The sequence below is a fragment of the Dermacentor silvarum genome, chromosome 5, assembly GCF_013339745.2.
Source record: "Dermacentor silvarum isolate Dsil-2018 chromosome 5, BIME_Dsil_1.4, whole genome shotgun sequence".
In the NCBI taxonomy this organism is placed as follows: domain Eukaryota; kingdom Metazoa; phylum Arthropoda; class Arachnida; order Ixodida; family Ixodidae; genus Dermacentor; species Dermacentor silvarum.
Window position 1 is genome coordinate 18,341,404 of NC_051158.1, and position 14,361 is coordinate 18,355,764.

At 46.9% G+C, this 14,361-nt stretch overlaps 1 protein-coding gene across 1 annotated transcript; it reads right to left on the bottom strand.

The window, feature by feature from the left end:
• Positions 1-1,431: 1,431 nt before the first annotated feature.
• LOC125945445 (uncharacterized) lies at positions 1,432-12,503 on the bottom strand. Its single transcript, XM_049667197.1, has 8 exons — positions 12,498-12,503; positions 11,621-11,686; positions 11,274-11,420; positions 9,282-9,371; positions 7,004-7,158; positions 6,339-6,479; positions 4,942-5,010; positions 1,432-1,997 (listed from the first exon to the last, which is right to left on the bottom strand). Exons 1-8 carry the CDS (start codon positions 12,501-12,503, stop codon positions 1,808-1,810), a joined length of 864 nt encoding a protein of 287 aa, XP_049523154.1. The 3' UTR covers positions 1,432-1,807.
• Between the last annotated feature and the right edge of the window lie 1,858 nt (positions 12,504-14,361).

Below are 14,361 nucleotides of genomic sequence, written 5' to 3' on the forward strand. Positions count from 1 at the left end.
GATGTGCAATGTAATCCTCCTTCAACGATAAACAATGAACTGCATCTGAGCCGAGGCTGTCAAAATTAACGGCGTGCTGTTGCGGAAGCTTCCAGCCCGCAGTTGGCCACCAATCCTTCATTGTTACTTAGTTTGTGACTTACCGAACGTCCTCCCGCAATGGCCACTTTGCTATTCCAGAAGCGTACTTTATTAGTCCAAATTGGCTGATGAATCTGTCTCATGCTAGTTCCCAACTTGTCTACAGGGTGGCTGCGTAACAATAATCAGGCATTGGAGTACAATCTACGAGGCTTGCTTCAGTGCTCGAAGCTGACTAAACGATGCGAATATGCGGAGGACGCATGGATTAGGGGCACGCGCGTTCTCATTATCCCGCTCCTAATTGTCTGGCGAAAGCTGTAGTTAAGATTACAATGTTATGTTGCTGTTAAACAGGGAATAAGGTTCAGTCCGCCGGCTTTACCATAATATAACTAGTGCTCTGAAAAATAAAATCTGTTTTGGAGTCCTCGTGACCATAATGATTGACGTCACAAGCAGTTGCGACATTGCGCATCTGGCGCAGGAAAGGGGATGACATAAACAGGGGATACAAGACGCGGCTGAGGAGGCCCAGTGCAATTATCGCTAATTGTTGGCTATGAGGCCATACAGTGGCTAAATTTTCAAGCGGGGTTGTTGTAAGTTGTTGCAGTGTCGAAGGGTTTTGCCTGTTAGTTTCAACAGGGGTGTTGTCATTACCACAAGATATAATGTGCCGTGATACAGTTTGGTATTGTGGATGGCAGCGATAGTTGCCACTGTGCGTGTCTCCTGCTGTGCGCATGACGATTTGTGATTGAAGGATCACATGGGTATATGCTGCAGGTTACTCAAAAAGAATATTCCTGACTTTGGCAATGATCTTTAACGGTTTCTACCACAATTTTTCGTATTACAATTTTTTTTTTTGTAAAAGGCAGAATGAAAGAAAGCGCCGAGGTGACTCAGTTACAATAGGAATTATAGGTCGCTAAAATAGATATTTTCCAGGGCCCCTCCTTCGTTGCCTCTAGCCTCTGCGGGTCATCCGGTACTCGTTTCCCATGTTTCTGCAAGGAGATTCGACACTCGTTTCCCATGCAGAAACCGCTATCCCTCGTCAAGCTTCCCACTTGGCATCCAGAACTTCGTCAAAATAGTTTAAATTCGCATGACTTAAACATTAATCTCCTACGAAGAAGGGATACGAGTATGTACACGCTAATTGCAATGACATCATACGAAAATAAGAGTCGAAATCTGGGAAATATGCTTTACTTACAAAAGCTATGCAATATACATAACGTAAGAATGCGCAGCACAGAATGCCCTAAATGTTCTTTTTCTTTGTTCTTTTTTTCTGTTTTGTTTTTTACTAAACTACGCTGCGTTATCTCTGCCGTCACAAGCTACACGGGACTACATTCTGTGGCGTAGTTAGTCATAAATTGCAAGCTCCAGGGGTTAACACGTCCCAGTAACACAATAGCACACGCTCTATTCCGTCGGTATCGTAGATGCAGAACACAATAACTGAGCACTTTCGTTTCTCGCAGCGTTTATGACCGGCTATTCCGAAACTAGCAGAAACAAAGTGGTAATAGTTCGATCAGCGAACGTACCAGCATTTTTTCCATAAACAATACATTTGCACAGGCAAACGATTGCAGTAGCGAAATGAGCTTCGCGTATGGGAGTAAAAGTAGAATTGAACTTGCGTAGGTGACGCCTCAGTTTGCGTTATACGGGCTAACAGGAATTGTGAGTACGGCAATTGCGGCGGTCAGTGCTCCTGCTCGGAAGTTGGAGAGCTCAACGGCGAGAAGGAAACCCCTCCTCCCGGTGACGCAAGCGCCGGAGGCCTCGAGGTGTCAATTCCGCACGTGAATGGTCGCACTAGCACGTCCTCTTCGGCTTCAGAACTGAGCAGCCCAAGCGACATGGACACGCTTGCCGAGTGCTTGCGCTGATGCCTGGACGTGAAAATGCCAGCCAACCTTGTGTGAGCCTTAACCAACGCAAAAAAGTAAGCTTCGCGGATGTATGCTAATCAGAGCGCCACTGATACATCAAAGACAGCGAAGCTGTATAGCCGCGTTATCACACCTTAGAAAATAATTTGCTGGCTCACAGCCTCACAAAATGCAGCAACGTATATAACAGCCAGCCGCGACCGCATTCGAACGCTGCAGCTGCGTTTAGGAGCGCGGTTGTGGCTTGCAGCATGGCGTCGGCGTTCACCGTCGCAGCCGTGCATATAAGTTGTCTATAAACCGCGCATACAAGTTGAAGATTCTAATGAGGCATACGTAAAGTAAATTCTATTTTGTAAACAATGATAAGCACATTTGAAAGCAACTTCGATGCTCCGACACACATTGCGTTTCATATACTTTTGACGTCGACCACCCCGTCGCACGCCGGCTTTCACCTCCACCCGAAAATCGTTGCACAACTGTTTAACAGCTTAGCTGCAAGATTTCTTTGGGTCTGCCGTGAGGAGGTGATTCACGCGGACTAATACTAACGAAGCAGGCGAGTGGGCGGGCTAACACTCCCAGGGAGAGATCTGGTAAGCATGCACAAGCACCCTAGAAAGTGGTCTCGCAGACACCGTCGTATACCTGCTTTCAAAAATATTTCGACACATTCGCATGAAAGCCGCCTTGTTCTTTTTTTTTTTCATAGCGTCGCGCAAGCTTAGAAGCATGGAAGCAGCTATATTCCATTACCAATAACGCGACAGTTCTCTTTATTTTCCATTTACCAATTAATTACAACACTAGCCTTTCATCTCGAGGTCGTCCAGGCACAGGTGTGTGCCAGTATGGAAATTAATCCCCGTAACTATAGGCATGACTTCTTGCTTTCTTCGCAACAAAGCAGCGCTCTCACATCATTAACGGGTAAAAAAAACAGTCGCTGTTTCGCCCAAAAAGCAAAGCATCGATTGTGACAGCAAATTAGTAGATTGCTATACGACGTATCGGTAGTAGTTTTATCACCCGTATAAACTTGTAAACATTCGCTTACTAACTAAATTAACAAGCGTGATGTCACGCACGCACAAGTAAACGTGAACACATCTCACTCGGTGACCGTGGAAACTCGCTGTCAAATCGCTGGAGTGAGAAAGCGCGCCAGCAGCACCGAGTGCATTGACCTTCGCGCTGCCTCTTGCTTCAACGCCAACTAAGCGTCGAGAACACAGCACACACGAAGCCCTGAGCCCTACGCGCGCCTAGACTCGGGACTCATACGCAGCAACCGCAAAAGTAGAACGCAGCCCCGCCCTCCCTCCCCTTCCCACAGTGCCTTGCGCTCGAAGATGGCGCGCTTCTTCCCCGCTTTCCTCCCTTGCGCGCGCGAGATTGGGTCGCCATCGTCGGCTCACCCTCGCACGCTTTCACTCGCACACACAACATATGGCACGCGACAACAATGTTATCGCCCTTGGACTTTATACGGAACATCACGTAAAATAACATATAATTGCTATCGCAATAAAAAAGCGCTATCTCTTCTTTTTTAGTACTTTTTTGCCATAGCAATTATATGGACACTTCAACCGGATTTCTGCCGTCGGCGTCGCCGTGAGGTTCCGTATAGATTCCAATGGCGATAATATCGTCGCCGCACGCCGTATGCGCGAGCTAAAGCGCGCGGGGGACGCGCGCGCTATCACGGAGAGCGAACGCACGGCCGAAAGCAAACGCGACCGTCGCGCGAAAGGCGTGGGGGTATGGGAGGGAGGGAGGCGGGGCGACGCTGTGCTCCGGCACCAAGGCGTATCTTGCAATCGGTCGTAAGGGGAACTTGCCACTCAATCTCCCACGCGAAAGCAAGAAAGCGGGAAGGCAGCGCGGGAGGGAGGGGGGGGGGGCGCAGCTTGTACTCTGCCAACAACTCCGTTCGTACTTTGCCCGGCTGTGGCCGTCACCAGCACGGTCTCTTATCTCCACACGGCTCTGACCTTTGTATGCGCTGTGCATTGGCCGCTCAGTTTCCGTTGAAGCGATAGACCCCACGAACCTTCGCCCGCTGCGGCGGCTAAGCTTGCTGCCAGCGTTTGGACAGTCGTTGTCTGTGGTCATTCAGTGTGATCTATTCATGTTTGCTTGTGCGCGCTGACACCACGCTTGTTAATTCAGTTAGTAAGCGGATGTGTCCAAGTTTATGCAGCCGATAAAACTACTATCCCTACTCCGAATAGCTCTCTACTAATTTGCTATCGCAATTCATGCTTCGCCTTTCGGGCGAAACTGCGACTTTAAGCTTACCGAAGTCGTTGCCTATATCGATATCGGCGTGCATTTTGACTGAAGAGACATATATCTATGAGGATGGATATCTCATCTGTACTTTTCAACGAATGCCCCTCACCGTACTGACCTCTGTTAATGCAATATAACGCCGCAACAGTTTCCTACAATTGTAGAACTGCACTGCCGTAAGTAGCACAAATATAGCGCTATAACATTGAGTCCGTCGAATCGTCCGAGCCCAAGCACGGTACAACAACCACTTGAGAGCAGCTGCCGTCGCCTGTCTGTTTCCCCTCACCATAAGAAAACCTGCCGTTGTTTCGTATACTGTTTGCTTCACAAGGCACCTGATTTCTTATTTTATTGTTCTTTATTCGGACCTTCCTTGCTGTGTAATTTTAGCGACCGCGGAGCGGTTCGATTAAGTTTACCTTTGAATTCGTATATCAGGAAATTAATATTCAATAGTGAGGCTTTCATGGTTTTCTAGTCTATAGATACGTTTGCTTATTTGAGCATTTACGCCATAATGATTAAGAAATATTTAGTGGTCGTGTGGAAGAAAAGTTTTAGCCTGTACTCTTCTGCGTAGCTGTGACCGAAAAAGAATAACTTTTCTGAACTGACTGCGCACAAGAAAGATCCTACTCACTCATTGGCACGTGCCCCTGCTTGTAAATGGCCAGCCCTAGGTTGTGGCAGTATGCCTTCGCTACTGCTGCTGTGAAGCAAACAGAATAACAAAATTATATAAGTACGCCGAAACATAAGAAACGACATGACGAGCACAATGAGAACCACGGAGAGCGCACCGTGCATAAATTAGTGCTACTTGTAATTACCACCATTCAAAAGCGTCATTTTTCAAAGAAAGTGCCAAGGAGATCATTCACCTGTAAGGGCTAGTTTCTCTCATCCACTGCGATAAGGTGGTTTTTCGTAAACGTGAAATAGGTCATCGCTACAACGCTTCCAACGTCATCGGCGCGCGCAGAGTCTACTGGAGTACGCCGAATGCCGCCGGTCGCAAAAGCTCTGTCGACAGGCATGCATCGTTTTGCAACGCCTCATATATCAGTGTCGACGCAATGTCACCGTGACAAGAACTTGCGCCCGCATTACTCCAGAGTATACGCGAGCACGAGTGCTGGGATAAACAAGTTTCGCCGTCGTCGCCTCGTTGCCATTTTCTGCATAGAGTTTAGTATCGTCACGTTATTGCGATGGTGAAAAACCAACACTGCCAGAAGTTATAGTTAGGAATCCTAACTCCTTAGTGCGCGAACTTATGCCCAACGATAGCGACGAGCTCTGTCGTCGGTAGTTCAATTTGAACTCGCTAGAGTCAGGGTCAAGTCCGTCCACTATTTGGGGTTACTCATGGCTCACCGCACATTCCAGAAAGAGCGCGCGTACCTTCAAGAATGTGCAGCACTATTCTCGTCGAGCTCGCCAAGTCGACAATGTGAAAAACATTTTTGCTACAATGCGTGTCTTGCGCCAAGCGATGTCTTTATAAGTGATAATCCGGTGAAAACCGGTCTTCAGCAAGAACTAAAACAATGAACGCGTGACAGTATGAACCTCTTTTCGTGCTCCTGAGCCGGCTCTGTCCCCTCCAGCCGGATGTAAACTTGTGCACTATAAAATCCAGACGACTAAGGTGTAGTGCAACGACCTTGGCTGCCATCTGTGCAAACCAGTGCCACCGCGTGTTCTTTAGTTGCTTCATTATTCATGACGGTTACTACTATACACAGCGGCAAAGAAATTCTGCAGGCAAGTATCTGGCCACACGACGTGACTCATATTCGTGCGTGTTAGCGCCACAAACTATATATTAGGCATGGTTGCTTTTATGATTTTATGTCACTGAGAATCCGAAACGGTAAATTTGGCGTTAAGGTGACTAAAAGCTCACTAAAGTTATACCAAACATGTAACAAACTACGGCCTATGATGCCTCACCCTATTAAAGCGTGGCGGCATTGGCCACCTGGTGTCTCTTAGCTCAGCTGAAAGTGGCTTCTTACGAGCAGTGTCCCATACCTGCTCGTGTTCTCGCCACCTGATGCGTAGACGACGTGCCTGGCCGGGTGCTCCGCTTGGCCGCCTCCCAGAGCGGCTGTCGGCGCATCCACCACGAATGGCACTGTTCCGGGCACCGCTTTACTGTCACCGCCTGGCCCCCTGGCGTTCAAAGGGAACAACACCAACATGCTTTTCCTTCACGCAGTAATATATATCCTCCGCAGAGGCGTAGCCAGGGAGAGGCACAAAGTGCACATGTCCTCCCCCTTCCCGAAATTGGTGCGTTAGTATGCGCCCTGCCCAGCTTCTCTTTCTCTCCGTCTCCGGTCAAGTGCGTACAACACCCTCCCCTCCCCCGCTTCTGAAATTAAAATATGTTTCTGGCTACGCCACTGATCCTCCGCTGCCCGTCCGACGCCGAACAGTACACCTATACCCGACTGTCTCGTAATCGCGATGTCCAGTACCACGGCCGCTGGATTTAAAAAAAAAGGCACCTTTTTTTTTTTTATCTAGCGGCCGTGCCAGTACACCCACCAAGAAAGCGTACATGCTGCCCAATCTCCGAAGTCATCTATACGAAGCCCATGGCGATGACTACAAGAAAACAGGCGGACAAAAAAAAAGCCCACAAAGTCATGTTCCAGGCACCAGCAGCGCAAGCATGAGCACTGGCCACTCACGGTTCCTGGTACGGTGTAGCAGCAGCGCCGGCGACCATCGTAGGTTGAACAGACGCATTTGGTGCTCGCATGTACAGCGTGGACAAACTGAGCGCCAGTACCAAGGCCACCACTCCCACAAGCAGGTAGGTGAGCAGACATACCCACATGCTGTTCTGCGAGGACAAAAAATTTCCAAAATGGACATCAATGGCACTTCCAGAGTGTGGACACTGTATTTCAACGTATGTTCACAAAGAGCGATTATAAAGTCTTTCTCGACTCCATGGAGTGCGCGACAGCGCCGCCTTACTTACACTGTATGGTGAAACAATCCTCGTCGATTATGTTCCATTGAGCATTCGCTCGCGGAAAGCCGCCAAGCAGCGTTACAAAGGGCGCCAGAGACTACTTGGCCAGACTGCCTCAGTTGTTAATGTCATGGTGAAGTTACAAATGGGGCTACATTTTAGAATATGGGAGGTGCAGTGTCACAAAAACCTCCTGAAGTTTCAATACTTCCCTCGCGGACACCCTTCAAACCAAACACAAAAATAATAAAGAAAAATATTCGCAGATGCATGCCAATCTGACAACTGATAAGCGAGCTAACAGCTGTATTTATAGCGAGTTCTCACATGTTTCGGAAGTACACAAGGGGCTTGTTTGCGTGTTCCCGGCCTCGCTCGAAACGCAGCAAAAGTACTGCGGCGTTCTACCGCGGTCGTGGCTGGCTGTTTTGTTACGGCTTCCAAGCAGGCTTTGTTGCGTCACAACGACGTCATCCTTTCACGGCCATAGCCGTACAAACTAATCTCCAACGCGACGTGATAAACAAAAATTACGTATTAATAAACTGTGCGTATAAGTTGTTGTCTATCGAATGAGATACACACAAAGCGGCATTTATGATCATTGATCATTACGTTTCAAAACAAATTATGGGTGTTCCCGTGCACGCTGCGTTGCATTTACATGCGATATCCACCATGGCATCGCACGCCGGCGACTTCGGCGCGGGAACACCGTTGCAGAACTCCCGCTTAACAACTTCGCTCTAAAAGACATACTCCACGAAAAAGCTGGACAAAACGTAGAGGTACACATAAGACAAAAATAAATTGAGCAGTGTATTAGTAAATAAGATGTTACAATACCAAGGAAAAAAGCAGCTCTTACCGCGAGAAAAAAAAACGAAAAAAAAAAAACACGAAATATGAGTGGCCACGGACCCCCCCCCCCGACTCCGCTTTGGGGTCCCCGCGCCAACTCGTAGTGACGTCATCAATATTGACGGTGTTTGCTCGGGCATTATAGTTCCCTTTTATTCGTTAAAACTGGCGGCCATGTATTCTAAGGTAAAGCTGAAAAGTTGTAAAAGATATTGAATCGCGCAAGTAAGTGCGGAAAAAGAATGAAAGACAAAGCGCTCTGACATAGCGCTCTGTCTTTCATTGTTTTTCCACAGTTCCTTGCGCTATTCAAAATATTTAAGCATGTTATACCAACAGGCCCAAACTGCTGCTATTCTGAAAACTGGACTTGGCAAGTTTCAAGAACATTTTCTGAGCTGCAGAGGTCGAAACACGAACGAAATGTATTCAAGCAGAACTTTTTGTTGGTCTAGTTGGTGCATGTTACTGAAGTACTAAAGCGCCAAACAGACGACACGAGAAGAGAGCTCTCGTCCGTGCCTCTTCTTGTGTCGTCTGTTTGGCGCTTTACTACTTCAGCAACGAACCAAATACCCCGAAACCTTGACGTCATGCTAACATACGAGAACTCAGATTTCGGTGCGAGACTAAAAAAAATGAACTTAGACTATAACTTTCTCTTCTAGTGTTCAAGCACTATATTTCTTCATTTTTCTTCGCGTTTCCTTATTAAGTGAGAGAATGTGCTACCGACGCGTATAATGTCAAACCTCGTTATAACGAAACGAGATATAACGAAACAATGAATATAACGAGGTAAGTGAAATTCCCCTTGAAATACTTATACAGATTGATAGTACAGCACATGCAATAATGGTTATAACGAAGTAATAAACATAACAAGGTCATTCCGGCTTGAACTTCGTTACAACGAGGTTTTGCAGAATAGCGGTAGTGGCAGTAGTGACCGTTTCTGTCACGGGTCTACAGCATGCCCCCATTGAGCCCTGTACATCCTTGTGCCTTACAGCTAAGTCACGTAAACGCCGGTCGTGCACTCATTACACGCCGCAGTGCCAGCACTTCGACATCGTTTGCTGGGCGATCGTTATACCAGAGTCCTTTAATACTTGGGTTGTACTCACAAATGGCGCCACCAGGTCCCCGCAGACTGTATTCAGGGCAGACTCGTAAATGGCGTACGCCGGACCGCAGCGCCCAACTTCTTCCTTCATCTGCAGCACGGCGTTAGAATAAACTTACGTTGGGGCTGAGTTGGGGGGGCACAATTCAGCCTGTATTAAGATCTGGCTATGGCCCAAATACATTCAAATACATGTAAAACACAGAAATACTTTTTTGAGACTACCGCGCTGAGCCAGTTTGAATAAGATTTGTTGCATTAGAGATAAAAGGTTAAATTCTAGTGGCTCTAGGAAGATTTATTGCTTGAAATGTTTTAGAAAAAGTGCCAGGAAATCAATAAGTTTTAAAAAAACTATATAAACACCAAGTTTGCCAATTCGTAACTAGGCACCAAGAACATCGCAGTTACGTAAGCGGCAACTCTTATAGCATCTAAATCAAACAGATATTATAAGGGAGTTCACAACTTATATGACATTTTTACAATGTTTACGAGTGTTTTGGAAAAGTCCTACTCACAAATTGCTAATATATTTCAGAGCAATGTATAATACACGAATTTTGTCCGCTTTAGGTTTATTATAAGGGGCTCTTTACAGAATTGCGATATCTTATTTTTATTGCCCAGTTATAGAGTTTTAAGTTTTATGTTTAATCTTGAAATTATCGCTTTATTCCATATTTTGAAATGTAATATTGATGACAACTATATAGCAAATCTACGCCCTACATTCGGTAGATTTTACTTTTTCTTTTAAATAAAAGAAACCTCATCATATTTGGTGCAGTGGACGCATGTGTTTAAATACGATCTTGTCAAGTAAAACTTCCTCTCTAGTGAAAAATTCGCAAATACACAAACCCGCCGTGGTGCTTTAGCGGCTATGGCGTTAATTTAGTAACTGGAAGTTGGACCTTCATTTTCACTTCTAGTAATTAACCCTTTACACCAAAGTAAGAAAAATACGTTTGGACAGAACACTTTATCAATTTATAAACTTATTTAATGTTTGTCTTTACGGTCCTATTAAAGTGTAGCTCCGAATGACAGAAAGGTGAGGTAGTTGGTAGGAATTTATGTTAGAAATCGTTAGGCGTGCAGAAACGGACACAAGAAAAGAGTTATCCGTATCACTCTCCTTCTGCACGCCCAACTTTTTCTAACATAAAGTGTATAGACTACAGGTGGGCGAACATAATCTTTTTGGAATACGGATCGAATACGAATGGAAGGTATAGAATATTGAATTATCAAACGCGGACGCACATATTTACAGCAGGAATATTTATTTCGTGTATGTTTAAGCACCACGCATGTACTAACAAACGTAAAAGAAAAGGAAGCTAAGAATTATAGACAAAGAATCAGTTTTAAACACCACATCAGTAATAGTAATTAAAACACCATAAAGATTAGCCTCTCAACATCTCTACACTCTGGTTGCAAACATGTTTTTGAAGAATGGATGGCTGCTGTATGACTAGTTTTCCGAAAACGTTATATAAATGGTTGCTGGAAAAAGATCAGTAGCAGAAAAATAAGCTGCTGAAGGACCTGCGTCCCGTAGACACACGTAACAAAACGCATTGCAAAAAAGACATGACTGGTTTTAACGTAAAAAATAGAACTACTACATGAATAGACTGCAAGAAACAGTAAATTACCGACTACAAGCAATATCGCAGGCTTTCACGCAGGCTTCCGCCGGGAAACCGAAAACAAAGCTTGCATTAGCTAGTTTGTTTCCATATTGCTTCAAAAATTCTTGCCGTTGTTTCACACCTGACCATTTCTGATACATTGTTTAGCAGATGGAGCACAGTAACCAGACTAAGAGTTGGTTGTTTCCTAATCTTCGGATATTCGAAAATGCAAAACAGTTCTTTTTCACATACGAATAGGCGGTGTGTAATTTCCTATTCGTATTCTAAAGTGCTTAGAATTTTCGCCCACCCCTAGTGTACAGGTATAATCGGTACAGAGCACTTGCCGCTTTCACTATGTGAGACACGTAGGTGCCGACCAGCTGGCCAATCTGCTGCTTGTAACGTCCCGATCCTCCCAGCACGCGGGTGAGAGCAGGCCAAAGTCTGGTGGCGCGAGTCGCGAGGTCGGACACTTTCTCCCGGTTGTACTCCTGCAACACGCGGCCATCGCGCTCTTTGCACTGCCACGTAGCACTTCAAGTTCCTCTTTGTTTAGAAATAGAAAATATACCGCATTCAAATGTCGTCTTCCTCAAATATTCTTATTCCATTAGATAAAAAAATCCATCCTTCTAACGCCCCTAGATTTCTTTCTTTTTTTTTTCAGAAAGCGCGTGTGATGCGTGCTCACGTCGATGCTCTTGCCTTCGACCATCTTCAAGGCCACGATTTCCTCCAGGATCTGCATGAGCTCCTTCTGGAAAGGCAGACGCAAAAGAGAAATGCAAGAAGCTCTGCGCGACTGATCACTCCAAAAGTGACGACGTTGTTTCTACTTTCTCGAAATATAAACATACTGCACGAAATTCACAAGAAAATAAAAAAGGATGACAGGACATTCCTCTCTCCCGGGCCCTTTTTTCTAGGGCATTTTACTCAGCACGTTTATATTTCAAGTATTAACCAACCATTCCGCAAGAAAACATTATTTCGGCTTTCAGTTTGTGATTATGTAACATTACTGTAGAAACTTGGAGGTAAACAAGGACACTTGAGAAGAAGTTAAGGACATCGCAACGAGAGAGGAAAGTAAAAATGCAAGGCGTAACATTAGGATACAGGAAGAGAGCGAAGTGGATCAGACAGCAAACAGGGGTAGCCAATATTCTAGTTTATATTAAGAGAAAAAAAATGGATCCGGGCAGGCCATGTAATGCGTAGGGCTGATAACAGGGGCTCTTCTAGAGTTACAAATCCAAGAGACGGGATGTGCAATCGAAGGCAGCAGAGGTAGTGTGTTGAAGTCAGGAAATTTGAAGGCGGCTGGCACAAGTGCTTGGAGGTTGCTGGGAGAGGCATTCGTCCTGCACTGGCTTATATGATGAGCTTATAGAAAGGTTGCTTGCAAGGAAGGCAGGGCAGAAATTTGGGTGAGTTGGTTCAGATGAATGGTGGAAAAAGCGCGATTAGCACATACGGAGATCTATAACATATACGGAGAGATGACACATATGACATTGGATAGGACAGATAGCAGATACGGACAGAAGATGCTTGTAAGGAGGTACGAGCATGGCCAAAACAAAACTGTAAAGGGGCGTGCATGATTGTATGCGGTTATGCAAAGCAGTGACAACGGCAGAAAAAAATGTCGCAGTTTCACCCGAAAGGCGAAGCATCAATTGCGATAGCAAATTAGTAGAGAGCTATACGGAGTAAGGATAGTAGTTTTATCAGCTGTATAAACTTGGACATGCAGCAGCACCAGCAACGCGCCGAACTGTTGTCGACGCCATCGGCGTTTTGCTCGCGTTCGCACAGAACCCGCGTGGCGTTGGTGACTGCTGCCGGTGCCTCTGGGGGCGGCTGGGAGGTTTCCGACGAGATCAGAATGGGACACTCGTAGAGCAGTCTCGGTAGTCTTTACCACATTCTCGCCTCGCAACGTTTTATTGCGATAGCAATTATATGGACACTCCAAAGCAGATTTCTGCCGTCGGCGTCGCCGTCGCCGTCGCCGTTGCCGTGAGGTTCCGTATGACGTCAGTGGAGATGAAATCGTCGCCGCGCGCCGAACGCTGTATGTGCGAGTGCAAGGGCGCGAGGGACGCGCGCTTTCACGGGGAGTGAACGCACGGCGAAGAAAATGGCGGGGAGGGGGGGGGGGGGAGGGGGAGGGAAGGGAGGCGACGTTTAGCTGCGGCATCAAGTGCCTATTATTGCGATAGCAATTATATGGACACTCAAAAGCAGATTTCTGCCGTCGGCGTCGCCGTCGCCGTGAGGTTCCGTATGACGTCAATGGAGATGAAATCGTCGCCGCGCGCCGCCGAACGCTGTATGTGCGAGTGAAAGGGTGCGAGGGGCGCGCGCTTTCACGGGGAGTGAACGCACGGCGGAGAACAAACGCGTGTTCTGCGCCGTGCTCCCTTAAGGGCCGCAGAAGTAGGCGTCTCTTTCCTCCTTTACAATCACCATATATGTAGAGCAAACGCGCCTTCTTCCGACGCGCGAGAGGCCGTGGGGGAGGGAAGGGAGGCGACGTTTAGCTGCGGAACCAAGTGCCTATTTATATCAGAGGCTCCGGCAACAGTCACCAACGCCGCACGCATTTTGAGCGAACGCGGGCAAAACGTCGACGGCGTCGACAACAGTTCTGCGCGTTGCCGGTGCTGCTGCATATCCAAGTTTATACAGCTGATCAAGCTAATATCATTACTCCGTATAGCTCTCTACAAATTTGCTATCACAATTGATGCTTCGCCTTTCAGGTGAAACTGCGACAACTTTTTTATATAAATATGCATTTGGTGCCGCAGCTAAACATCGCCTCCCCTGCCTCCCTTCCTCGCGTCCCCCCACGGCCATTCGCGCGACGGAATAAGTCGTGTTTGCTCTCCGCCCTGCGTGAGAGCGCGCGTCCCTCGCGCGCTCTCACTCGCACATAAAGCATACGGCGCGCGGCGACGATTTCATCGCCGTTGGACTCTATACAGAACCTCACGGCAATGGCGACGGCACCGACGGCAGAAATCCGCTTGGAGTGTCCATATACTTTCGAGGAACCCAACCGGATTCCTCGAAAGAAAGCTTCGCAGTTGAAGAAAAATTCGTCCTGGTCCGGGACTCGAACCCGGGACCACCGCCTTTCCGGGGCAGCCGCTCTACCATCTGAGCTAACCAGGCGGCTAGCAGATGGCGGGGCGAAGTCGAATTTGTCGACAACTCGAAGCAAAGGCAAGTATATGATGTAATAGTTCAGCGGAAATCCGCTAGGTGGAGATAAGTAATTAAAGGGAAACTGAGACATCCACCCAAATGTAGCAATTTGCTACAATGGAAACCCAACCAGGATTCCAGAAAAATTCGTCCTGGTCCGGGACTCGAACTCGAGACCACCGCCTTTCCGGGGCAGACGAATTTTTCTTCAAC